The 27,773-nt window shown below is 41.0% G+C and overlaps 1 protein-coding gene across 1 annotated transcript in view; it reads left to right on the top strand.

The window, feature by feature from the left end:
- Positions 1–27,773, top strand: part of sorcs1 (sortilin-related VPS10 domain containing receptor 1) — a 215,061-nt gene that overhangs the window by 72,910 nt on the left and 114,378 nt on the right. Inside the window, exon 2 of the mRNA XM_074631017.1 lies at positions 23,337–23,404. Within this exon, the coding sequence (XP_074487118.1) occupies positions 23,337–23,404 (68 nt within the window). The remainder of the gene's footprint in view (positions 1–23,336; positions 23,405–27,773) is intronic.

The following is a 27,773-nucleotide window of genomic DNA, read 5'->3' as shown; positions in this document are numbered from 1 at the left end:
GAGGAAATTTTGGCCAGGATGGAGGCACTGGGTGAATGACTGACAGGAGTGGACAGTCCTGAGGGAGGTATAAGCAGAGCAAAATGACTGTTCATGTGCACATAAACACGGAAGGTTCTGTGATTCAAAACTGCATTAAATGTAACCGGGACAATTTGTTAGTGACTGTTGAAAACCGGGACATTTGTGTGTTTTGCTGATAGTTGTTGGGACTCGGGACACTTCAGCTTGAAACCGGGACAGTCCCGGACAAACCGGTACCCGGATGGTGGGCACTATGCTCCCGCGACGCCGTGGGTCGGGACGGTGTTTTCAGTGGTAACCGCCATATGAGCGCAGTGCAGAGTGGCAGCCATGAGCTAGCCAGTGGGGCACAACAGAGGGACATGCATTGTACTAAGTTAGAGTTTCCCAAACTATTTTTCTGGGGACCTTATCTATAAATCGTGAATGATACCCCCTGGTGTCTTGTCAGAGGAAGGAGGGCTCAAATGCAGACAGTCAAGGCAGACAGGAACAGTTCAATAAGAAGCTTACAGGCAAACAGGTGACAGAAGTCCAAACAGGCAGGTCCAGCAGGCAGGTAACAGGTTGACAGGACAGGCAACAAAAACGCCATACAGCAATGATGAACCAACAACAGGAGCAAAGGAAGTGAACCGGTATATGCAGTGAGAGACTGATTAGACAATGAGATGCAGGTGAGGAGGTGGGTGGGGATGGCCAGGTAATTTCAGAGCAGATGAGGGATGTGGAAGCAGATGTGTCGATGGGTGTGGCACTCAGGTAATAGGGCAAAGAGGGAAGGAAAATGGTAATAAATAGTTTCTGAGGAAGTGGGACTGTGGCTTAAGAGGACGGACAAAGGAACAAACCAAGATAGGTTTATTACATTTATTAAAAATATTATTTTTGAAGGATTGAAATAGATTCAAAATGGTAAACAATTACACACTTAACAGAGTCGGGAACAGAGGATTTTGTAATTACTTATGTAGTTAAAGGCAGGGTTGACGATGTAATCCAGGTTACACTATTTGTTATATTGGTTGAAATGGTCTTTACAGTGATCCATTACTGATGAGCTCTGAAAAAGGATCGGAAAAGAGCCGTCATCTGTAGCTGCTGTAATCCTGTAAAAACATCTACCAATCACTGCCTCGCTGTCCGCTTGGAAAGAACCAATCAGATGCCTCCCTGCCCATACTCTTCCCTTGGCGTGCACCAGCCTGGACTCAAAGCGCGTCGCCGCACGTTTCCTGGAGAATGGAAGAGAAAACTCAGCCCTGCAGTAGCACTGCCGCGGTTACTTGTCATGAGGTAGCGTTGTTGAATTGAGGTCCTGTGAAGTAGTTACGATGCTGCGGTGCTCGTGCATGTGCATGTGTGTAGGGGGGGCATCTTTAAGTTTTGACTTCCAAATATTTTTGGCCAGGATGTTAGTGGTAACTGTTTTGCTCATGAAACCAAAAAATGAAATGCTTGATGGATCAGCTTCTCAGATGTACAATCTATGCTTAGAGGGTGTCACAGAAGAGTGCATGCCAACAGTTAAAAGAAAGAAGCAAGCTCTAAATTGTTTTGCAAAACCAGCCTCATGGAATGCTTTGTCAGTACCAGAGCTTGGTGAAAATTGAAGCAGAGTGAATGTGTCTGAACTTCGACAGATGAGATATCAAATTGGTCGGGCGGGAGTGTGATAATCAGGGAACTGGAGAGGGAAAATTGCATCAGAATGGAATCATAAGCCTGGCCAGAAGTGAGGATTTGCTGATCCCTGACCTTCCGTTTCAGAGCTAAAGATTTTAGGTAATGAGATCTATGCAGTGAAACAAGCGAGCGTCTGCCGCTACGCAAAGCACGGCCAATGGATTCAACACATATTTAGAAATGTGCTGTGGCAGCAGTGAAAGACGCTAAGGGTTAAGGAGGAATAATGACATTTTGCCGCAATAAATAGACCTTGCATGAAAGTATAATGTGCTGAAGGGCTTTCATGGTGTCTGATGTTGAATATGTTATCCACTGGCCTTCTGTTACAGGAAACAGCTGCCTGGAAAAAAAAAAGACATAAATGAGATTTTCTTTCACGAATTAGCATGAAGCTGCAGGTGCACTAACTGCTGGATATTACTTTCAACTCTCTCAGTATGTCTCACCTTGTTTTTCACATCAACGAGGTATAAATCAGCTAACTGAAGGTTTCCTGTGAAGGTAAAAGCTCCTTATTCCTTCATTTTCTTAGTATTTCTCCTGTCATGGACATTGAGAGCAGCTTAGCAATAATAGAGACACCATGTAATGGGACCACCAGTCCTTTCCCTTGTTCTCTAAATGATCCTTACATGATATACATGATGTATATCATGATTTTGGTTTGAAATGATCCTGAATTAAAATGAGTATTATTCAGCCAGACAGCGTCGAGAATCCCCTCATGAATCCTGCCTTTGTCACTGGGATGATTAGTTTGTGTTTGGAGAAAGTTGCAAGAGGGTTAAACAGCTTGAGATGTGGAATTTAGCATAGAGAAACATTTTCAATGACATCATTTAATTTTGATAATTAGTCTAAATAATTCACCTAATTGGACTAATTTGGTTGATTGCTGTCACATATTGTTTGTGGCTGGGCGGCACAGGTTTTTTTAGTCCTGTTTTGAATTTTTTAAAGATTATTATAAACAATCTAATGCACTTCAAAACACAATTAAACCAGTAAAAATGATTTATCTGGACAGGGAACGTGTAGGTTACTGTGTTATATCCAACAAGTTCAACAGCTAATAATAATAATAATCTATTATTTTTTTAATCATAGTTATTTACATATCTTTGTTTTAATTGCATGCTTTTAAAATATGTTGTGAATAAATGACGAAAAAATATATTTTTTTAGTAATTATGCCGACCTCACATGCTCTTAATTCAGTAATTTTATCGACAGAGACAAGAAAGTCTTTGTTATTTTGCATACCTGGAAATGTCAAAATAATGAAACATATCCGTCTTGTTTGGTAGTTTTATTTATGTGCTGTTTAATTGTAATGTACAGAATATTATTTGGACTTAATGCTTTTGGTTGACCATTTAAATTTGTAATTTATACATCTCAGGTGTAAGGAAGCCGAGAATGGCCGTGTTTGCAATTATTTTTTTAACGCCTCAAGAACACAAGTTAATGAACTCGTTATTCCGAGAAAACAAAAGGATGTTTCTTCTTATTACTTAATATGTATGGGTCAAATCAGCCGACGATGAATGCCTTAATTCGTTCCGCACACCTGGCTATGTTTAAGTCAATAAATTAATCTTATCTGGACCTTATTGTACTGTACAGGTAAAACCATACCGGTAAAGCCACAACCACATCCAGCATACATGGAACAACATTAGCATTAAAGCTGCAGTCGGTAGAAATGGAGCAAATATGATTAAAAAAGTGTTTTTTTATAAACCGGTCTCGACTGCATGAGACAGGTGATCCGAAAAAAAAAGCATGTGCCTCTGTGTCCTCCGGTGCTCCTAATGGCATATGCAAGATTTCACAGACCGGAGGAAAACAACTAGTCAGAGCTGATCTGGAGTCTGCCGTCCAGCTGCCGTTTATGAGAGCCAGCTGTCAATCACCCGCGAACTCTGATCAAACGGTCAAACTAGGCAGCGCTAATCAAATATGAATCAATATTCTGTTACTGTAATGCCTATTTCTCTCCTCAAATGTTTCCAGAATCATCTTGTAGTGTACCGTTTTGCTGTAAAATGAGAACGTTTGTGACCCGGCAGCCATGTTGAGATCTGCTGAGGAAATACCAAGCAAAAAATTTTTGCCCAATGATGCCAAAAAACTGTTGCCTACTGAAGCTTTAATTTAATTGCGTTGTTGGTCACTTGACAAATGTTTGTCCAACATTCACTCTCCTTTTAGCTCTGTTTTGGTCTCCACCGAATCCCGAGGGTAATACTTGGCACTTTAGCTGCTAAACTATTCACTAACTTTGTCTGTCGTTTCCTGCTGGGTAGGTAGCATACAGTGGGTTTATTGGAGCATTTTGACTGAAAACAGATGCCTGCTGCTGTTGAGGTTGATGAAAGTGAAATTTGTGATCAAGAAAAAACAAAACAATGAGCTAAAAGAAGCCAAAAATATTGAGTTGAGGGGAACTGCAGAGTTGAGTAATAATATTCTGTGGCTTTGTCCACAGGGTTGAGTAATCCCTATCATGTTACACACAGTGATTTTAATCATTTTCTATATCAAACTATTGATTAGTGCAGCTTTTAATACAGATTTCAGTTAAAGTAATGTGTAACAGAGCATCCCCTCTGTGGGAGTAAAGAATTAAATAACACAAAATAATGTCCTAATAAACCTAAGCCACTGTAAAAGAGCAAGCTTGAGGAGACACAATGGATATAAACAGTTATTTATCGTAGTATTTTTTTATGTAACATTTATTCATTTCTATGGTTATTTCCATTTTATATTTATGTTCGGACTTTGCTTGTATTTTTATTTCCTCCTCTTAATATTTTTAACACCAAGGCAAATTTCTTGTAAGTGAATAGCGTACTTGGGAATGCACCTGATTGTGGTTATTGCAGTATAATTCTGATTGTGATTGAGGCATCTCATTTGTCCCCATCACATGTAGCCACCATTAGAGACTAGTGCTAGAGGTCCTTAGAACAATCATACCGTGCCATGTTGAAGGGCTGTGCTCTTCTTGCTCCAGTTAGCTCCAGTTGCCTCCAGCTCGCCACAGAAGTCTGCCTAATTCCAAGCATCAGTGTAAAAAATGGGCCTGTCCTGCCATTGAATCGCTGCTTAAAGAGACGGGGATGATTGGACGCAATGGTGGAAGACAGTGGAGGGAAACCTGCTACAGAAACCAGTAGGAGAGGTTGCTACTACCTTAAATGAAATTGGATGGTGCAGCATACTGTGAAGATTGACTCTAGATTTCAGAGCAGAGAATATACGCGGCAGATTGTGAACATGAAGAAAGAAACAAAAAAAAAACGACAGACTTCCTCCCCATCTTTCACCACCTACACTCCGCAACCCCCAGAGCTACTGCTCACTATCAGGGAGGCACTGACATGTTCAACCCTTAGACCAGATGAGTCCAGTCTACTGCATGAACCCACCAGACCTTAAACCTCCCTTACCACAAACACAGACCTCCGAAGAAAATAAAGTATAAACACAGAGAAGAGAATAACATGTAATACAACTCTTTAACCGAGGCACACAACATTTTTCTCACCCTCGATATGCAAAGTCCATCCCATCATAGCCAGATTAAGTGTTACTTTAAGAACAGCTTTTACTGTACCATCTGCTGCTCATCCATCTTCTGTACCGTTGAGCGGTGGACTGTGGATGTTTAAGTGTGAACTCAAAGTGTTATCCACACTAATCCAGTAGCAAAACACTTTCTGCCTTCATCGGTTTTCAAAATGATGAATATACTTTAGTTTGCATTGGGAACTATTGGTATAAAAAAATTCCCTGATCAAATACAATGATAATCTATTCATCAATTCTGCCTAATCTAATGTCTATTATAACATTACCATTAACCCTATTCCACATTTGACCATTTTTTTGTCTTTCCTTTCTGCTTTTCATGATCAGTCTCCAATCAGCTTTTAGATATTTCTTTGAATTTCTTCGTGGATTTGGGGCACCCTGTTAGCTCACCTGGTAGAGCGGGCGCCCGATGTACTAAGTCTGAGGCCTCATTCACACTGGGAACGTCAGGAGCTGTTGTTTTTTATTAGGCGTTCGTGTTAACAGGTTAGAGCAGCCACACTGCCCGCGTAAGACGCGGATCTCACGCGCAGTTTGGCTGGATCTCTTGTAGAGGTTCACAGCAACAACAGACAGTGAAAGTGATCTATTGACAGTATATTGACATCATATCAGCAACATTACTACAGTTTCAATGTCTAGATATCTGTAGAATAGGTCACAGACAGTGAAAGTGATCTATTGACTGTATATTGACATCACATCAGCAACATTACTACAGTTTCGATGTCTATCTGTAGAATATGTCACGAAGATGAAAAAAAGTAAAGATTTATTTTTAAATCAATACTTCCTGCTTTCATTTAAAAATAAAAGCCCTTAAGCGTTTTTTTCTGTGGACAAAATTCCTTCATTTGTTAACACAAGGCTTTTATTCTGAAATATGTGCCGGACAGTGTTGTAGAACATGCAGTGACTTGCAGAGCTCCATGAATGAATATAGTACGGGGTTTTAATTGTGGATTATTACTATTATTTACAAATTACCACACAGTTCTTAACCTTTTTCTGTCTAAAGTAAATATAAATGATATTTATAATGAAATGAAACGGCCACCTACTACATACTACTGACGAATAAAGAAAGCAGTATACAGTACGTACTGAGTTCCTCAGTAGTATGCAGTATGAAACAGTTAAAGCGATATATTTTGCAGTATGCTAGGCCAGGCTTTAGCCTTTAAATCAGCTCTTATAGCACTGGACAAAAAAAAAAAATGAACTCATACCACTATTGCTATATTATCGAAAAATACAACTTTGATTTTTTTTCGATAGTGACCAATGTTTGTGTACTTTATTAGATATTGCAGGTTTAGCTCAGCCACAGGAGACGGTAAATTTAAAACATTTCTTTTTCAGTTATAGCAACAAAACAGTGGACTGATCTCCAGATATTAGAGTAATGTTAAAAAGGTCATGTTGTCTCAGAAAGTATCTTTCTGCACCGTCAGCAGCTGCTCTTTACCTCACCTCTTCGCTGCTCTGTAGCCGCTCTGTGAGCGTGACTCTCTCCCCCTTTTGAGAGGAATGGTAAACTTTGAGGTGAAGCAATTGCAAGAAATGCGCACGGCCTTTTCTGACATTTCCTTGTAGGACATTATCTATATTTGCTGTGGGACGCTGTCTGTGTACCTCGTCAGGTTGGGGACAATTTTGGACTTTCTTATGGAATTGAGGACATTCATGCAAACAGTCTTACTGACACTATGAAGCCATCAGAAAAAGGAATTCTGAATTTTGACTACTCTCTTACACAAGACCTCGTTCGCCGTGTCGTCTTTTCCATGAGTAACAATTACCTCCTCCAGTGGTGGGTCACTTTTTAATTATAGAAGGTAAATATGCAGACAGTGAAATTGATCAGGCAGATTACACGTAAGTGCTGATAAGGCACATTTGGCGAAGAGAAAGAAAATAATTCTAACGTTGAGCCAGGCCCTTGCTCCTTCGGGCGCTCATACGTCCTTTGTGCTAATCACAATATCTCCTGGATACACAACAGTAATTACATTTCACTGAATACATGGAAACTGAAGTACAATAAAGCCCCTCCATTTATATTTCTCCAACCACGGAGAGAACATCTGAAAATGTCATTTACTCAGCGGAAACGTACAGATTTACCGGGGGATTGTCAAAGCCCACAAATCAATCTGCTCATAACTATTTGACAAATTAGGCAATGACCTTTTCACAGATTCACTTTCCGATTCGATCGTAGTCCGGATAAGTTTCTTTTCATCAAGTCTGTATGGAAACTGACAGCTCTGCGCCTACGAATCCGATGCATTAGTCAGACAAAGGCAAATTATCTTGTTCGGAGCTTCCAGTCATTTTTACAGACGAGTCCATAACAGATTTGGTCTAAACTCATCTATTAATCCCTGCGCTTTGTTAGTAAAAAAATATTTGGTACAAGGTCAGGTTCCAAGTTTTATTATGGATCTTAGACTTGGTCAATAAGTACTTATTGATAAAACTTTGAGCTGCTGATACACGTGTCAGCTGGTAATTGCTCTCTCCATAATCTGTGTGTAGCTTCCCTGAGGACTCCTTCCCTCTGCTGGTTTTAGCTGACCACAGAGAATCCCACTGGTTCACTGGTGAGCAAAGGTGAGCTGAGCCTTTGTTTTGTGGCCATAGGAAGCCACAGTAAGCAATAAATACACTTGCAGATAACAGAGTGGAAAGTTATGGTTTACCAATAACTCTGCGGTTTATTGCTTTCCATGGCAGAGCTGTATTTAGAGTTTGCTCCTGCGCCCTACGTTCAGCAATAGACTCCGCATCCCCCCCTCCTAGTCAGCCCCTTATTAATTTATGCATTAACTTGGAACAGGTCCAGTTGGAAATTTCCAATGGCATCCACTCGGCGGTGCGAGCTCAAATGATACCACAGTAAGTAATTGGATGGTGTTAGGAATACCATTAAAAACTATAAAGCAGCTGGCAAAAGCGGGTCAACAATCAATCACTCTCGCTTCTCAACCGCGAGGCCTCCGCCCATACAACATCAACATTTCATTTCTTTTGAGTTATTTATTTTATTAGGAATTTGTGTTTGTTTCCAGCCCATTGTTATCTAATTAAATTACTTATAGTGTATAGTTGACCCCATATAACAACGCAACGCTGCCTGGAGGTCAGCATTGAGTTTGGGTGCATAATTACAAGCTTAACCTTTTAATGGAATGCATTTCATGTAAGGGATCATGTACAGCTAGCGGGTCATTGTTGTGAAAGAATCCCCGCCCCGATGCAAGGCGGAGGGGTCTCTCACCGCCGTGAAGGGGATTCTTTCACAACAATGACCCGCTAGCTGTACATTATCCTGCTTATTACACAGCTACTTACTGAAGAAATCAATATTTTGACACAAAAACGGTCCGCCAGAGTCCGACATCAGAGTTGCATCCATAGCAACGGTTTGATATATAGAAATTACAGACCGCAGAATGTCGTGATTGACCAATCAGAATCAAGTATTCGACACAGCCATGTAATAAAACCGCGCTATAGGGTGCTGTGTTCGGCGCTACCAAACACCTATGACTGTGACAAAGCCTCTGTATTCAACTCCCTGGGAATGAGAACGGACTGCCGTATCACGTCCATATGTTCATGTGTCATTTCTGGTCAGTCCCTTGTGCACGGGGAATGCTATTTGGATAGACCGTTTGTCACATCGGACCAAACAACGGCGGCAAGATGCTGCCGCGGTGGTGTGTGATTTTAGGCATCGCGGGAGCAAAAGGGGCGTGATGTTAAACACAACAGCTCAGCTCTGCTGCGTGTGTCTGTGTAGACCTGCTGTGCCGGCTGTCCCTTTCACAGAGACATCAGCTCGGCTCTGTTACTACCTCCGCTGCCGGCTCAGAGTTGGAACTCCATGTCCCCCCTCATTCCGTCTCTGTACCTTCCATACAGAACAGCGAGGCAGATTAACGTTACAACATTCCAGACTCGAACAGGCAGTGTGAAAGGGGCCAAGGGGTGTGGCAGCTGGATTTCTAACCCCCAAAACTTATATCAGCCCGTTGTCATTCCCAGGATGTCAAATACCGATGCTTTTTCATGGCACCCTTTACCACCAGTATGCAACGCACTGGGCTTTCTATTAACTGCAGTGGAAACCCATCTGTAGCACCAGTAAACGCATCGGGAAAGTGCACCGGGAGTCACTGTGGTGATGTAGTTTAGTGGATGGGTCCAATAAAACAATGTTCCTGTCCTGTGTTCACAACACAACATCATTTTTACTGTACAAACGTAGTAGTTTGAAGCCGAACCATGATGTATTTTAAGTAAGTTAACTAAGTAGTTTTGTTGCATAATCCTAAGTGTTAATATCTCATAACTAAGTGTTTTTATTTAATTCACAATATTAAGCATGTGTTTACTACTGTTTTAGCGAAAAGTGACTCCGAGAGGTCTGACAAGGAATAACTATGTGACGAAAATGATACTTAGAACATTTTTGTCTATAAAAAAAGTATTCAGTTTTCATCCATTTAAGATGCAACATGTTGTACGTATTAGGCTCAAGTTTCATGGAAAGACAGACACAGATCAGACAGTCCATTAAACTTAGTTAGTTAAAAATAATAAAATAGCGAGAGAGAGATGAAAAGTTCAGTATGAGGATGTTAAAATATATTTCATAATTAATTATATGCCAGTATTAAATCAGTGTGATGCTTTTGAAGGCACAAATATTGCATTTGCCCGATTTAATGTGACATCCGGTGCACGCCCACTTCAGGTCTTCTATCCGAATCCAGATATACAGAGACAGATCATTTTATTGGTTGAACAGATACAGATAATGACGTCTCTGTTCATCTCTAGCTTGAGGGCATTAGTCACGTCATCATCAGTGGCATCTTTGTCACATCTTTGTCACGTCACATCTTCTTCTTCGACATCACGTTAATACAACAAAAATGTCTTACCCGTGATTGAAAGTCATCTTCCACTTTATATGAAATGCATGCACATGTACTGGCTTCTGTCTTCCACATGACGGCCAGTACGTGTGCATGCATCATTTCTTGTCATCCCCCTGCGCATGGTAATACAATTTGAAGAGATTCAGATCCAAATGTAGAAAGGCAACTACAGAATACAAATACTGTACATTCAATTGCTATTTGCCAGAAACTGCCAGCCATAAATAGTATCAAAAATAAGATTTGATATAATTAATATCTAAAGGATTACAACTTTAAAGACCCCCTTGGGTGGTGAAGACCGATATGATATCCTCCATATAATCAGAGCAGTGAGAGAAGCCCATCCGTTGCATTGACCTGAGGTTCACACTGAAGGCCCCTGGTCATTAACGCCACGCTGACAGTCCACAGCAGATAGACATCGATCATGTTTACTTGTGCCGTCTCCATTAACGTGCAGGTAATGACACCCATTCAGATCAATGGTTTCCGACTCCGCCGTCTGCAAATGGATTCTGTGGTTAGAAGCCACTGAGCTTCTTACAGATACTTAAAGAGAGAAACAACTCCATTCCTCTGATTCGCCTGCTTTCCTTTCACTTTCGGTCCTGCCAAACTCGCTCATTTGTCCTTGGATTTATTCCTCTAATAGGGGAGCCAGCATGCCTTCTGCCTCAACTTGTACATGCACACCGTAGCCAAGGCCGCGGCTGGCTCGACAGCCTGGCCTTGAATGATTTCCTGTGTGGGCTGGGTTGAATTCTTGGTCAGGACTGGTGTCATGAGGAGATGGATCAAACGCCAACGGCAACTCAATTACCGGTAACTCATGTGAAGTCCGACAGTTTGGTTGTGACCTTCCCGACTAAAAGGTGCATTTCTTGGTGTATTAAAACCAACACATACATTGGGTGATCTGACTGCCAATACAGCTACATACATGTGGAAAAAAGGCTGCTTCCCAGGCTTTAACACAACACTCCAACGCCTGATCATCTCATTTCCATGGCGGTGAGACAAGGTCACGACCAGTGTTATCACAGCTTTCATTCCCTTACAACACCTTGACTTGAAGGGACTCAATGTCATAATCAGAAACCGAGCATCGGTCAAAACAGTGAGGCGACACACATGAGACTGAATGTGATTGACAGCTAAAACCACAATATCACTGTATATTTCACATGCTTGGCAGTAAAGTTAGCTTACCTGTCCAGTAGGAATTTTGCCAGCTTGGGGTCCGTTTTGATACATATAGCTCCCTCCATGAATCGAAGGCCAGGCCAATTCTAGTTTTCGCTCGACGTCGGTCACATTCCTGTTTTGCCAGACAGGCTTCACCAGATGTAATTTTGTGTTTTTAGTGCTTCCGTGGTGGTTGTGTTAGAGTATGAGTTTTGGTGGAGGCCGGTCGTTTGTTTGCGTTAGTGGACTCCAACCGTTAGCTATCCCTGTAGCTGCGCTGAACAGAGTAGGTACCATGGTTGTATTAAAAGGAATGGATACAGTGTTGGAGGCGGGGCCCCGGTCATTCCTATGAGAGTTGCTCATTGGCGCATGAGGCCTAAATGGCACGACTTTCATCTGGAAAAGTACCCGGATCTTGGCGGAGTAGCGTCCGAGATGATTGACGGAGTAGCGTCCGCTCTGTCACATGAGTTGGTCACGGCGTCCCAACGTCACGCCGTCGTCACGGCTTGCGCTCCAGCCTCAGTCTGGGTCTCACTCACATGAACGGAGGAAGGGAAATAACTCTGGACTTTTAAAACTTAATGATTTAAATAAGGACTATTAGAGTGTTCATACTGGGAAATGGATTCAGCAAAAAAAAAGTGTCCGCTGAGTTACAGACGTCTCTTTCCCATTGTAAGTCTATGGGAAAAAAAGTCTTGTTGGGCCCAATGCATCATGTGACTGACACAGAAGTTGCAGTACCGCCGTTTGGCCACCTATGAAAGTCCGGATCGACGATCGGCGCACTTCCTGGGGGCTTGGTAGGCACATGCGAGCGCGCATGATGTCACATCCGCTGGGACACCGGCCCGAGTCCTCCACATTAAAAGAAGTCTTGAAGGCTGATAGAGGAAACGCAGAAAATAACGGAAGGTCTCGTTTTTTTAGGTTAGGTTACAACCTGTTCCCCCATTTGCAATAAAAAACGATTCATACATGTAAACAAGTTACATACAGTCCCTTTAACAGATGTGTCAACTTCCCCTCCTTGAATAGCCCGTTCGCTTTTTGTGTTATCATCTAATTCTCGATGTTGACTTTGAAAATTCTGTCAGTCTTAATATCCCACACAAGTGAATTGCATCTATAATGCCGGCATGAGCGAGAGCGGTTTACACAGTCCTTTGATGATACAGAAGGAGAAGTAGGCAAAGAAACAGAAGAGGGTCAATGTCAGTTCTGCATTGTTGTCCATGTTGATTAGCAGAGGCAAGGTGAGGCGCTCTGAGGAAGTGCTTCTGTTTTCATCACAGCCTCGTCTAATCACCTTTAATCAAATGCAAACGGCGAGAATAGGGAATCTTTAATTCAGAATAATGGGAACAAAGGGAGAGATGGGAGGAAACATAAGAGCTTGTTAGTTACCACCATCAGTTTGCTCTTCAGGCAGATCCTAAGGGGGTTCTTTTAATCTAGCTTCGCCAGCTACCCAGCCCTAAAGCGTCCGAACTGGATAAAATTAGACAAAATCAATGAAGCTTAATTCTGTTTGAGAAAGTTGACACATTCTATTTTGCCTCCGTTACCACAGCATTTAGGCTGGATGATGTTATTGCAAATTCCTTTATGGGCCTATTAAACAATTAGCCAACCAAAGGTACTCCTGACAATGCCAATTTGAATAATTAATCTACACTGGTAGCAAGATTCCTCTGGCTCAATTCATCACAGTCCTTTCTACCATAGCTGAAAATGATGACATGACAAAGATCTCCCTGATTTCCAGAATTTATTTTCCAGGTTCCAGCAGCTCCTCTCTCCTCGCCGTAATGTTAAAAACTCCTTATTCTACTTTAAATCACTGCTTGGGGAGGAATACATCTATCTCTGGGGCGAAGCAGTGCCTTCAGCACTTCTCACAAACTTCTCAGAAGTTGACTGTCTATACCAAGCAGCACTTGGATTCGTGCTTTTTTTAATTTACCACCGCGTATGAAAAACATCCTTAGGTAACGGCAAAACTGATACATGTGATTAAAATTCATATATTCAGTATGTTTGTTCCAATGATCAGAATAGGGAGACAATAATATGTTTTCTCAAGCAGGATTTATGTTTACTAGGTGGGTCACCCAGTTTCTAAGTCAAACAAGGTTGTTGTTTTAGCTTTTTCATTCAGTGCAGGAGCGCATAATGCACTCGGAGGGATGTCGCGTCTTATCAGCAGGTGTCCATGAATTTCTTTTCAATAATTGTGTCAAGTGTTATCTCCCCCTTATGACAAAGCACTAAACAGTGATTTATCACCCAAATATACATTTACCCAGACACTCCTTTAAATCTCTGAAAGTTTCTCACAGGCAAGTACACACCTTATACACACAGAAGTACACAGTTTCTCTCACATACATAATTAATGCAATAGTAAACTCTTGAACTCAAATGAAGAGGAGGGCTTGTAGCTCTATCGTACTGTGTCACGTGACAAAAAAAACTAATGATATGTAATCATTATGTACATTTAATCATTCCTCTGCATACTTTTAATGCTTATTACCAGTAAGCATCCCCCTTAATGTCTTCCTTAAGCCTTTCATGTCTTGAAATGCATTAGCAAGCTCCACACTTGAGAGATCGGCTCCTTAACTGCAATCATTTTCATACACTGAATCTCCAAAGTGGGTTAACAACCAATTAGGAGCAGCAAATAGCTAAAGATCAAGGGAAATGGTTGCCGGGAACCCTGAGACCGCATCTTCATCACAAAACAAAACCACACAAAAGGTGACAGGTCTGCGCGGATCAAACGAGCAGCACATGAAACTTGCAGGTAGTCTTCCTCAGTATTCTCTGAGCATCTCTGCAAACATCACACTTCCAAAAATAATCTGTTCCAATGGAATCGAAAATAGAAGATGTGTATGTTTTCCGTTATCTCAAGAGAAGAAGAAAAAGAAAAAAAAGAAATGAGATTTTAATCATTTGACGGCATACACGCTCCACATTGCGGGTGCATGTTTTAATGCTTTTCTACAGCTTCCGTCGTTCTAATGAACACTGGAAGAAATCAGACTAAATGAGGACACAGCACACTGATCATTTGCTGGCTAATAAGCAGCCCGGCTTGCTGAACATCGGTATGCGAAGGCATATATACCCTCCCTGGGACACGCACCTCCGACAGGTCTTGATCAAATTTGATCCCGATGAAGACGTATTATTTATAGATATGCGACAAGCACCTGAACACCCTGTTTCCCGGGTATATTTCACTTTTATATTTGCGATAGGCACAAGTGGTGAATCTTCCAAAGGAAGATGTGACAGGCTAATCCACAGAGAGGAATGATCCCAGATGAGCCTGACAGTTTTAGGTATTCAGAAATGTCGGCAGGTAAAAACTTGTTTACTTCATTACGTGTGTGCATTGCAGTGTTTCTGCAGTCGTCATTACAGAATGAATTCATCGATTAAAAACAATCCGCAATATAGTTTCATTAAATGCATCTGTGTGGCAAGAAAGTCTATTTTTGTTCCTCTGATGCATGGCCTTGTGTGCTCGGATCACTCTCTTCCTGTAATGAAATGGTGCAAAAAAAAGATGCGTGCCCTGGAGAAATCTGGTCTCACGTGATTACAAAAATGAGATGTGAGAAAAACAAATAGTTCATAATGCCTTACAGAACATGAACCCGGCACATTTCCCTGTTTTGGGAGTTTCAGAATATGTGCTAATACTCTGCATTTCATATTTGTTTATTCTGCCTTCTTGTGCCCCAGGAAATGGTAATTGTTGTTTGTATATGCATGTTTGGGTATTTTGATTCATGATGATATTTCCTCTCCTCCATCCAAGGACAATTATCAAACAGTATAGGAGATAACAGTGTTTGCTAGCAGCAAAGGCATACTTTTGATTAAAAAGAAATAATGGGGAGATATTTTAAACACCTAAAGCTTTGCACAGACAGAGTTGTTACTGATCCCCACCCGGAGCGGAGGCTTCCCTTTGCATGACTAATATCACTGCATTTGGAAACATTCTGAACCAACCTACTGAGATGCATCCAAGTTTTTTTCATTAAACTATGCTCTTTATCCTTCAAAATCATGTGCAATGTAGAAGCTCATCAGTTGATCAAAACTGTGGAGGAAACCAAATTGGCTAAAAAAAAAAAAAAAAAGCCAATAAATCCCAAAACGACACATATGACCTTTCAATTTAACGCTGTGAAACGGTCGCTGTTTCAAACATGTGTTTAACGTTGTGAAATGGAACTTGTGTTTAGGCAGCACAATTACTTGGTTAGGTTTAGGAAAATATCATGGTTTTGGTTAAGAAACACAACTCAATGTGTTGACCTATGGTTTCACACGGGACACAAACAGTCTCCTGTCCAAACAAGTCCTGTGTTTGTTTGTACAAAGTAGGTTTTTATGCAGTACGTGATATGGTTGGGTACTATCGTAGTTAGGTACTAATGTAGTTGCGTTAGGTTACACACTAATGTTACGCATTAATTAATGTACGTAGTAGTACTGCGTTGTTACGCATTAACATAGTTACGTACGTAACTTCAAAATAAGTGTGTTGACTTTTGGTTTCACACATACTAACGTGGTTATGTATTAACAAAGTTGCTTTATTTACATACTAACGTAGTTACATACTAACATAGTTACGTACGTAACTTAAACTTTTGGTTTCACGCATACTAATGTAGTTACGTACTAACATAGTTTCGTGCTAACATATGTGCTTTAGTTACATACTTACGCAGTTACATACTAACGTAGTTATTACATACGTAACTTAAAATAACACTGTTGACTTTTGGTTTCACACATACTAACGTAGTTACGTACTAACATAGTTACGTACGTAACTTAAAATAACAATTTATTGACTTTTGGTTTCACACATACTAACATAGTAAAGTATTAACGTGGTTACGTACTAACATAGTTGCTTTAGTTACATACTAACTTAGTTACGTACTAATACAGTTACATATGTAGCTTAAAATAACAACGTGTTGACTTTTGGCTTCACACATACTAATGTTACGTACTAACGTAGTTAGGTACTAACATAGTTGCTTTAGTTACATGCTAACGTAATTACGTTCTAACATAGTTACATACTAACGTAGTTGCTTTAGTTACCTACTAACATAATTATGTACTAATATAGTTACATATGTGACTTAAAATAAGTCAACGTCTTGACTTTCGGTTCCACACATACTAACGTAGTTAAGTACTAACATAGTTGCTTTAGTTACATGCTAACGTAGTTACGTACTAACATAGTTACATACATAACTTAAAATAACAACGTGTTGACTTTTGGCTTCACATATACTAAAGTAGTTACGTACTAGCATAGTTGCTTTAGTTACATACTAACGTAGTTACTTACTAACTTAGTTATGTGCTAAAGTAGTTACGTACTAACATAGTTGCTTTAGTTACATACTAACGTAGTTACTTACTAACTTAGTTATGTGCTAAAGTAGTTGCTTTAGTTACATACTAACATAGTTACATGCTAACATACTTTCATACATAACTTAAAATAACTCAACATGTTGATTTTTGGTTTCACATGGGACACCAACAGCGGTCTCCTGGGTGAAAGTCCTCTGTTTGTTTGACCCAACACAATCTCATCCCATCTCGTATCATACCACCGCTTTGTCACGCTCCTTGACGTCACTTTATTTTTGGTATCAAAACGAGTATAGTTACCGTTGGCTTCACTTTCGGATTAGGAGACAAAACCACTATAGTTAGGTTTAGGAAAGAACTACATGGTTGGACTTAAAACTACTACGTTTGTACAGTGAAAAGGACACTGACTGTTGTGTTCACAAACAAACAGCTGATTGTAACGTGACACACGGGACATGAACAGCGGTGTCCTAGCTGAATGCCTTTTGTTTGTTGGTTGTGTTGTTTTATTTTATTCATGTTTTATTTATTTAGGATATTTTAATATTTGTTTCACATTCCAATTCCATTGTCTGAATATTCCTAAGAATTAAAAGTTCATTGCTCTTTTAAAGGATTTGTTTGCATTATTATGCTATTATTAGGTCAGTGGCATAACATGGTCTTAAAATGACAATAATATTGTTTATTGCAAGTATTTCTGGGACAATATATCTTCCAACGAAATGTGTTATCACGACAGGCCTTCGCCTTACAACAAACATAATATGAGTCATAATAAGCTGCTTGCACAGACAACCTATACGGCCGCTTGACATTTTCACCACACCAACAACAATGAGATGAAACAACTGTATGCATGCAACACTAGCTGCTCTGACATCTTTGCAGTAGTTTGAATCTGGAGAAAGTTACAGATTGGAGCTTTAAGTTTTTATTAAGCAACTTGCCACAAACATAACAATGTTGTTGCTGTTGGTTTCTCTTGTTATCTAGACTGTAGCAGGCAGGGATGATTGGTGATCCTGAAACTACTGTTCCAAGTTAGATGTCTTTGACACTTTGGCAGCCCCTGTTTCATCGGTGGATAGCATTCTGGTTATTGTTTGGGGCATATACATCTACGATGCCATCTTCTGTCTTTTGGTCAATGCAGCCTGCATACAAACACACACTAACAATGGGGCTACTGTGGCTAAGGTGTAGAGCGGCCCTTACAAAAAAATAAGTTTATTCAAGTGTGCAATTAGTAGGCTATACTTTTTTAAACTTAGAATAAGGGAATATGCTTTCAGTTTACTTTTTATTTATTTATCAGAGATACACTTAACAAAATTATACTTAATTATACTTGGCTTATACTGACAAGTATACAGAAAAGTCTAAGTGACATTGGCAAGTACAGAGAAAAGTCCAAGGATACTTGGCTTATACTGAAAAGTTTACAGAAAAGTATATTTGGCTAAGTACTATAAGTTCACTAAGTATAATAAAAGTAAACTATTAAACTAGTAGTTTAAAGTGTACTCTAATAAACTAACAGTATACCTATATCACTTGTAGTATAGTTCATATTATAGTTGCAGTCCAAAATACAGATTGGATGTAAACTAGTTGTGTACTCAAAGTTTACTACTCCTACATTTACATATACTTTAAACTAGGGATGCACCGATACCACTTTTTTCAGACCGCGTAAAACTACAAGTTCTTACATTTAGGTACTCGCCGATACTGAGTACCGATACGAGTACTTCTTTGTGCCAAAAGACCCTCGTTAACAGCCAACTGGAGGATGTGAGCGACACACAGCAGGCTGGGGAGTCCCGCATACGAGGCGGTGCGCCGTGACCGGCTCTAGGTCGGCTTGGAAAGGCTCGGGGCGAAGGTGGCTCGCGGCCGCAGCTTTAGAGCGCTCCCCGCCCAAACCTCGCCGCACCGAGACGGGGCTCCCTGCTCCCGGTGCGCCTGTCGACCAGGGCGGACTGTCCTCAGTGCGCCCCAACCGTGCTGTGCCGCGGGGTCGGGCATACCACCGGCCTGTCTCGCCTGCACCGTTGGGGAGGTGGAGCGTGAGGACCCGAAAGATGGTGACGAGAGGTTAACGTCGCACTGCTGTAAAGTGGTATTGGTGCCGTTGTATCGGGTCCGATACTGTGCTCATGTACTCGTACTCGCAAAATGGCTATCGGTTTTGGTGCATCCCTACTTAAAACATATACTTAAAAGTTTACTTCATAAAACAAACTTTTTGTAAGGGGGGGGTCACCCACCGATCGGAAGGTCGGCGGTTCAATCCTCGGCTCGTCCAGTCCACATGTCGATGTGTCCTTGAGCACTTAATCCCAAATTTCTCCTGAAGGCTGTGCTGTCGGTGTGTGAATGAGTATTTAGATTAGATCCTGATGGGCAGGTTGGCACCTTGCATGGCAGCTTCTGCCATCAGTGTATGAATGTGTGTGTGAATGGGTGAATGCTGACATGTAGTGTAAAACGCTTTGAGTGGTCGGACAGTACAATCTTTTTACAAAGGCAAGACTGCATGGGGCTTGTAACTGTAGCATTTTAAAGCATCTGTTAATCACAGCATCTCCATAACTCTCTAACTGTAACACGCGGCCACCATCTCATTCTCATGCCTTCATGCTCCTCTGCACATCTCCAAACTGTCAGAAGTGGGTGTGTGTCTTTTCATCGTCCGTCTTTGCCGCTTCATCGTAGTATTTACAGTAGCAGAAAGCCCACAGGCCTAATTGGCATGGTCAGTGATGGAGCATATGCACTTTCCAGTGGGAGCCCATCTGACAGAGCCACTCGCTGATGACTGCCTACGTAGTCTCCATATGTGACAGAAGGGCCTGCACGCACACTGCCCTTCAACTAATGAAGCCAAGTCACCCGGCTTATACCTCAGCCTTTTTAGAGGACTTTATCCAGAATCCGGAGCCAGAGCGCTATACCGCTCACAAATATACACACACACAAATACAAGCCGCGGGGGGGGGGAAGCTCAGAGTTGTAAAAGCATAACTGCTCTCTCACCTTCACCTACATCCAGACGGATACACTGACCCACACAGACACACACACAGTCACGCAAACACACAGCAGAGTGGCTCAGAGATGCTAAAAGCATAATTGCACCATTACCCTCACCTTCACTCCACCCCTCTCTCTCACACACACACACACACACACACACACACACACACACACACACACACACACGTAGACTCGCAGGAGAAAATGGTGTTGAGATGTGAAGGGAGAAAGAAATGAGGAGGGGGGGGGGGGTAAAAAAGAAAGTGAGGGAATACAGAGAAAGAGAGAAGCTGCGTGGTGCGAGTGTGAATTCAGCCTCCAGCTGGGCAGCTAAATGGACTTGGTCGGTCATTAGCATGCAAAGGTCTAGTCCGGGCATTTAAGGTTATTCATTCCCCAGGCTACAACCCAGCTACTTCCTGAATCACACTTTAACGCCGTTTTACAACTCGTTGTTGTCCTGGTGGTTATTTTCCACAACACACCCCTTCAGCGACACTCCAAAACCCCGCCAGCAACGGGGTCGGCCGAGCGCACCGCACCGTTTCGAGTGTTTCGGGGGCTGCAGATGTTAGCGCACACTTAATAAGCTTGATCACAGGAGCCCCGACCTCGCAATGTAATTCCGCTACCCAAGGTGCATCTGTTCTGCTTGTACTCACAGGAACCCCATGGTGGTGGAACTGTTTCACAAAGTCACACAAGTCATAGAGTGGCTTGGCCTCGATAACAGGCAGCAGAGGCAGTGGAGGCATCGGAAGGCAGCCAGGCCAAGGGGAAACAGTTGGATATTGGCCGTGCGCAGCATGGCACACGACTTCAAGGCAAATAAATAGAAATCGCATGGACTCCGGTTGTTTATTTCACTCCACGCTTTGGGAAATATCTGCGTGCATCACCTGCCTTGTACATACAGCCGTTTCCCCGATAGCCAAGTTGTAGATAAGGATGTACCAGCGCATCACAAGTGATCACATAATGTGAATAGATGTTTCTCCATTGGCAGCATCTCCTCTTTCGCCCACGCCGTATCACCGGACCATTGTGCCGTAGCTTATCCACAATGCATAGGGGTCATCAGATAACTGTCAAAGTCGCCACAAAATATCCCCCCGGGGGGATTTTCACACTGTGTTATCAACATGAAAAATAAGTCATGAGTAAGAGAAGTAAGAACACTACACAACTGTTAAAAAAAGACTATATTGAACTGAAACTGCAGCATTCCTTGCGAAGGTTTTCTCCCCTTTTTCTGCTTCTTCTGAGTTTTATTCATTTCAAATACACCTCCAGTCACAAAGTAAATAGATTGTGAGTTTCCGTGCTGCTTTACTTCTTTTATGCTCGGAGCGAAATGTGATGTTTCTGTGTCTGTTTTTCCCTCAAGACTTTGGCTGACCCACTTTTCCCTCATCCCGTGCACCTTGAGGGTGTTAACGCAATGAGGAATATTTACAGTGGAGTGTTTAGAATCAATCTGATATGATTAAATAATGAGTTTGGGACAATTAGAGGGGGATCACATTTAGCAATGTGATGTATGTATGGTAGTATGCATGGCAAAATATTGTTGGAGCAGAAGCTCGCGGGTTGGCGTGGGTGTGGATCCCTGGTGTTGAGTTTCGTTCTGGCAAAGATATTTCATAACACCTCATCTTACACGGTGATTGGTGTCACAGGATTAAAACTAATCAAGGAACCCATTAAAAGACACATTTCCATGATTTTACAGATGCAGTGGAATTTCTCAAGGCGTCATGTGCACGCTAAACCACCTGTTGGTCAAAGAGTGTAAAACAGGCAGATATATTACAGGTGATCTCAACCATGTGATCTGTGTATTTTGCACCACTAAAGGCTCCCACAAAGGCTAATTCATTTATAACCAAGGGCCTTGGAAGGAGGTTATGTTTTCACCGGCATTGGTTTGTTTATTTGTTTGTCTGTTAGCAGGATTACTTCAAAAGTTAGTGGTGGATTTGAATGACATTTTTTGAAGGGGTGTAAAGTAGCACAATAAACAATCCATTCGATTTTGGTGGCGATCCGTATCATGATCCAGATTCAGTAATTTCTTTAAGAATTCCGATTGGCCTGACCGCGTGAACCCGCCTCTTTCTTGTGGATGTGTGGCAAGAATCTGCTGCTGGCCGTCCACGGTGAGAAAGAAAAAAGCGGTAGATGACAGGATGAGAGACAACGTAGTGTAACGTTATACAGACATACCAAGGCTGCTGAATGAGAGAGGCATTCGCCGATACGTTACGCGGAAACACACCGTGTTAATAACAAGCCGACCACCTCACGGCACCGCCAGCTGTGAGCTGCAATCTGTTTTTAAAGTCAGACACCTAGTGTCTATTTTCTGGTAAGCAGCCTAAACCGTGATTGTATAACATGAACTGTATACTAAACTATAATTGTTGTGAGTAATGCATCAAATGTGTGTACCAGTAAATTAATCATTCGGTCAATAATTGTATCATATTAATGGCAGGAGGGGATGTAGTGTTCTAAAACTGGAAAGTGGCGTTGGTTTTACTGGGCAGAGGACGGTAAATGTGCTTGCGTAACTATGGGAAAATGATAGAGGAGAGACTTTAGTCATTTTTATTCAGCAACAATAATTTCTCAACAGTGTTTTGGCTTTGCGCGTCATCAATGACGTCATTGCTCTAGCCTCGATGTGTGCTTCACATAAAATATGGCTTACTTCGCTCCGAAGCCTCTGCACAGCACGTCAGGTGCAGTTTATGGGAGGGGTAAACTGGTCATTCCAAATCACACTGGATTGGATATGTTGCATGCATTGTAATGTTTGACAGGAACATTGAAACACAGAGATACAAGATAAGAATATATATATTTTGTTTTTTGTTTTTCTGGCGACTGGGTTGCATTCATGCAGACATATAAAAATGCAATCCACAGTATTGTCTGACACTTACTAAGTGGGAGAACGTTTTTTGAAAGACCAAACTATTCTTCTACCACAATGGCAACACAGTATCACAAAATGTAATCTATTTGATTCGTGTACATTGACACAAATTCCCCCTTTTTTTGTGACGCTCAGCACGACTTTCAACAACGTATTTTTCGTGCTTTTTCCTACGAATCTCCAGCAACTAGGGATGCTAATTTTGAATATATTTTTTTAACCGATTAACCAACCCTCGTTAACCGATTATTAACCGATAACCAACAAGATTATTGCGTCGTATGCGTCTATTTCACAAACCACTGTTAGACTGGGCTGATAATTGATAGAAGTCTCTGTTTGACTGCTGTTCATTTTCCCTCCTGTCATTTTTGCCTTGATACTGTTTGACTCGCTCACCTGACATTTGATCAATAGGCCTGTGTCTTGATTACAATCCTTGTCTTGTTTTGCAGGTGATTTTGATGCTGACCAAACTATTTGACTTCAACCTCAACAGTGTAACTGAGAGTTCATTATGGAGGTAAGCTCATCACACTGCATGACATTTGTAGAAAAAGCCTAGAGCAGTTATGAGTTTGACACGGCAAATTGGTCAGAGGGGACTGTTGGACTTAGTTCTATATATTTCTGATGTTTTTTTATTCCTCCCAGCACTGCTCTTAGGAATAGCTAATACCAATACTCACAAGGATCTCATAATGTGAATTAATGAAACATCCAAAGCTTGAAAAAGAGGCAACAGTCTGAAAAAGATCTCTCAAATGGCGAGCCTGGGTAGCCGACAGTCTTCAATCGCTTTTAATGTCTGTGGGCACCAGAAATCCCTCACATGAAAGCCACTAATCAACGCGACTGGAGCTTGCAAAGTTATCCAGTAAATTACCTTGACCAGCCTTGAACTCAGCGTAGCCTTGCTTGGAGCGTCAGCCTCGTTTCTGACTCGGTCCTGATGTAACTCTGGTAGATGGCTGTTAGGGAGGAACGCGGCTGCATTCATGTCTCAAAGAAAGAAAGTCAGAACCGAGAACATCTGCACAAGTAATTATCATTATGAAACGTATTTTGCATTATTATTGTTGCCTATGAGTTGTAATACCACAGGCATGAACAGCTCTCTCCAAGGAAACTCAGAAAGAGGAACAAGGACAAATAAAGATTAACTACATGGAAATAAATTTGAAGAGCTAAAGAAAGAGAAGGACTGATCAGCCCTCGTGGTGTTTAATCTCCCTGCGTGTTTTAAACTGGAACAATTCTCAAACTTGAAAAGTGAAAAGACATAAGACGTTTTTATCTCCGCAAATTGGTTGTAATAACTCGCCACAGTTTGTCGTCCGAATGAGACGGATAGCTACTTTGTCAGAGTTTTTTTTCTCCAAAAGTTGATTTCATCGTCGTAACAGTTGGCACATTCTGATTTTTTCCAGTGAATGATAGAAACCAGTAAACCAGTTTGAATACTTGAGATTTGCAGCTCTGTGATATTTTTTTTTACTTTTCTTTATGTTAGATTTTTGTGCAAGATCATTGAAAATATGTCTGAAAGCAGAAAGTGGGGGGAAAAAAGAACATAAAAACCAAGATGTACAAAAGATGCAATATATGCAAAGAATTGTTCATTGTGCTGCATCCAAGGCTGTTCTGTTTTGCAAGTTTCATTCAAATTGTAGTTTTCAATTCTAGTAGAGATCCCAAACTTTGAAAACATATCAGATATGTCAGACATAATTATATATAAATGCACAAGACATCTAGATGATTTCCATTTGATGTAAGGCCTAAAAACAAAGCCTGCTGGATTTGAATGTTTCACATAAGCATCATGTAGCCTCAATGAAGTGTTGAAACAAGCTGATACTCATGCTGCACATGTGAGTCTTGTTGTGGAAATGTTTATTTTTTCTGTGTATACATTTAAAGAAGGATGAGGGTAATAGAAAGGTAAAATCAAGATTTATAGAGGTTAAATCTGCATTGGGTAGAAATGGAGCAAATATCTGAAAAAATCGGATTTTTATAAAACGCTCCGAACGGCATGTGCAAAATTTCCCAGACCAGAGGAAAACAACCAATCAGCTGATCTGGAGTCTGCCGTCTATGAGAGCCAGCTGTCAATCACTCGCAGACTCCGACCACGCGGTCAAACTAGGCAGCGCTGATCAAATATGAATCAATATTCTATTACTGTAATGCCTATTTCTCTCCTCAAATGTTTTCAGAATCATCTTGTAGTGTACTGTTTAGCTGTAAAATGAGAAAGTTTGTGACCCAGCAGCCATGTTGAGAACTGCTGAGGAAATACCAAGCACCGCCCACCAGCCGGAGCACAGCCAATAGGAACGCTCTCTCTCTGAAATGACCTGTGATTGGTCAAAGTCTCCCGTCACGGGCTAGATTTTCTAAAGCCTGAAAACAGAGCCATGCGGAGGTGCAGAAGTCTAGTTTTCTCTCAGAACACTTGAATTACAATATGCTGAAAGGTTATTATATAATTTCTGCCCAATGATGCCAAAAATATACTGCCTCCTGAAGCTTTAAGCACTACATACAAAATGTATAAATGTGTCAAAAGCGTATTGCCTTGCAGCTGAAAAATTAACCTTGGAAGCAGAAATTTAATGTTCAGACTTGCAAAGGAGTCTACTGGCTCAACCTTTAATGCAAAGAATGTAAGAAATAAGCTGACAAGTATACTAAACCTTAGTGTGCAGCTCTATGACAGATTTTACCTTCCATATCCCCGGGACTATTTTATCCATCTATACAGCAGTTGCAATAATAAAAAAAAAAAGTTGGTGGAATGGAGACCCTACAAAGTAATGAGAAAAGTGAACTGAATGCCACATGTTGCCTTGAACTTATTGTCAATTGTCCATGTGCGGAATTATAGTTATTCATACTGAATGTTTTCACACTTGAACAACATATGATTTCCCAGTATCGAATGTATTATAGCTTCAGTAGGCACCAAGGTTTTGGCATCATTGGACATAAATTCCATAATAACCTTTCAGCATATTGTAATTCAAATGTTCGGAGAAAAACAGAAAAACTCGGAGAGTAATAGGCATTACAGTAAAAGGAATATTGATTCATATTTGATCAGCGCTGCCTAGTTTCACCGTTTGGTCGGAGTTTGCGTGTGATTGACAGCTGCTCAGAGACGGCTGCAGGACGGCAGACTCCAAATTAGCTCTGACCGGTTGTTTTTCCTCCGGTCTGTGAAATCTTGCAGATGCCATTAGGAGCACCGGAGGACACCGGAGAAACATGATTTTATTTCAGATTACCTGTCTCATGCAGTACCGTCAGGATATAGTGACTGTTTTATAAAAATAGCATTATTTAATCATATTTGCTCCATTTCTACCCACTGCAGCTTTAAAATATAGATGACATACCTTCGTCTTGTTATTGATCTGTATTCAACATTATTGAGGATAAATGACACAATAACTCTTTAATACCATTCAGAAAAACAACTTGATACCATTGTTTGATGAAATGTATACACCCTTTACATGGTGTCTATACTTTATATGTAGAAGTGTTATTAAACCTGCATTAATTGATTGGCCGTTTGGATCCACAACTAAAGGTGACAATGGGTGAACGTGTTAGCAAACAGAACAACATTGGCATTCATTCGTAGTTGCGTTTGTGTCCAAGTCTATTTTTTGTCTCGACTAACTCCTGAGGAAAGTTTCTAGCCACTTAGCTGCTAAATGCTCCGATATATTCACCAGGTAGTTACTAACTTTGATTGTCCATTAATGCTAGCTAACGGGTAGTGTACACTGGGTTTCTCAAAGCTTGTTTGATGAAAACAGTTGCCCGCTGCGTCTGGAGACGAGCGGTGAGAGGGAATCGAACGGTACATTTGTGGGCCATACAATCAAAACAATTGATGGAAACTGCAGAGTCGAGTGACAATTTGCTGTGAGTTTGTCTGTGCAAGTGACACACAAGTCATTTTATCCATTATAGTTAATAGCAGAATAGTGATTTTGGCAGCTTTAAATAAATGATGGAGTCATTTTACTTGCCTCTCTTTTTTAAAAATGTTTATTTAACCTTTATTTAACCAGGTTAGTCCCATTGAGATTAAGAACCTCTTTTCCAAGGGAGACCTGGCCAAGAGTGTCAGCAGCAAGCACACAAAGTTGCAGACAGTCACAAATAGAGATAAAATACAATTCACAAACACTAAAAGCACTAAAATTTGCATTAAAAAGGAATTATCTAAAGACAAATGGGGGGACAAAAAGGAACTTTTCTGGGAGTCAGCTGTACAACAAGGGAAGCTAAAAACATTGGCATGCCGTAGAGTCTGCTTGTAAAGCCTTCATTTTAGATTTAAACATATTTAATGATACCAGCTCTTTGATTTTTAGGTCATTTTGGAGCAAATTCCAGGCTGAGGGTGCAGAATATGCAAAAGCCCTTTCCCCAATTTTTGTCCGAGCGTTTGGGACAGAGCACAAAGAGGTCCTGTGAACGCAGTGAATACTGTCCACAATTTTTCTGCGTAGTAAAAACACTTAAGGATTGTGGTAGCAGACCCAGAATCACCTTATATATAAGGATGTACCAATGGGAGAGCCTATGAGTTACCAGTGAAGGCCAGTACAACTCACAGTGGTGAGTCAGAGCTTTACAATTTGTAATGAACCTCAAGGATGCACAGTGAGCTACATCAAGCATATGAAGGCACTGAGCAGAGGTATGCATATACAAAACATCTCCATAATCTAAAACCGGTAAATTTAACTGGTGTATTTACTCGTGTATTTACTCCCTTTAAGTGTTATTCTTACTCAACACCTTGTTTATTATCAATGGCCTCCTTTTTAATAAAATGTATAATTCAAAAGAACTACTTTTGATTG

Source organism: Sebastes fasciatus, chromosome 3, assembly GCF_043250625.1.
Source record: "Sebastes fasciatus isolate fSebFas1 chromosome 3, fSebFas1.pri, whole genome shotgun sequence".
Lineage (NCBI taxonomy): Eukaryota > Metazoa > Chordata > Actinopteri > Perciformes > Sebastidae > Sebastes > Sebastes fasciatus.
Note: the sequence above shows the minus strand (reverse complement) of the source record. Positions and strands in the feature narration are given on the sequence as shown.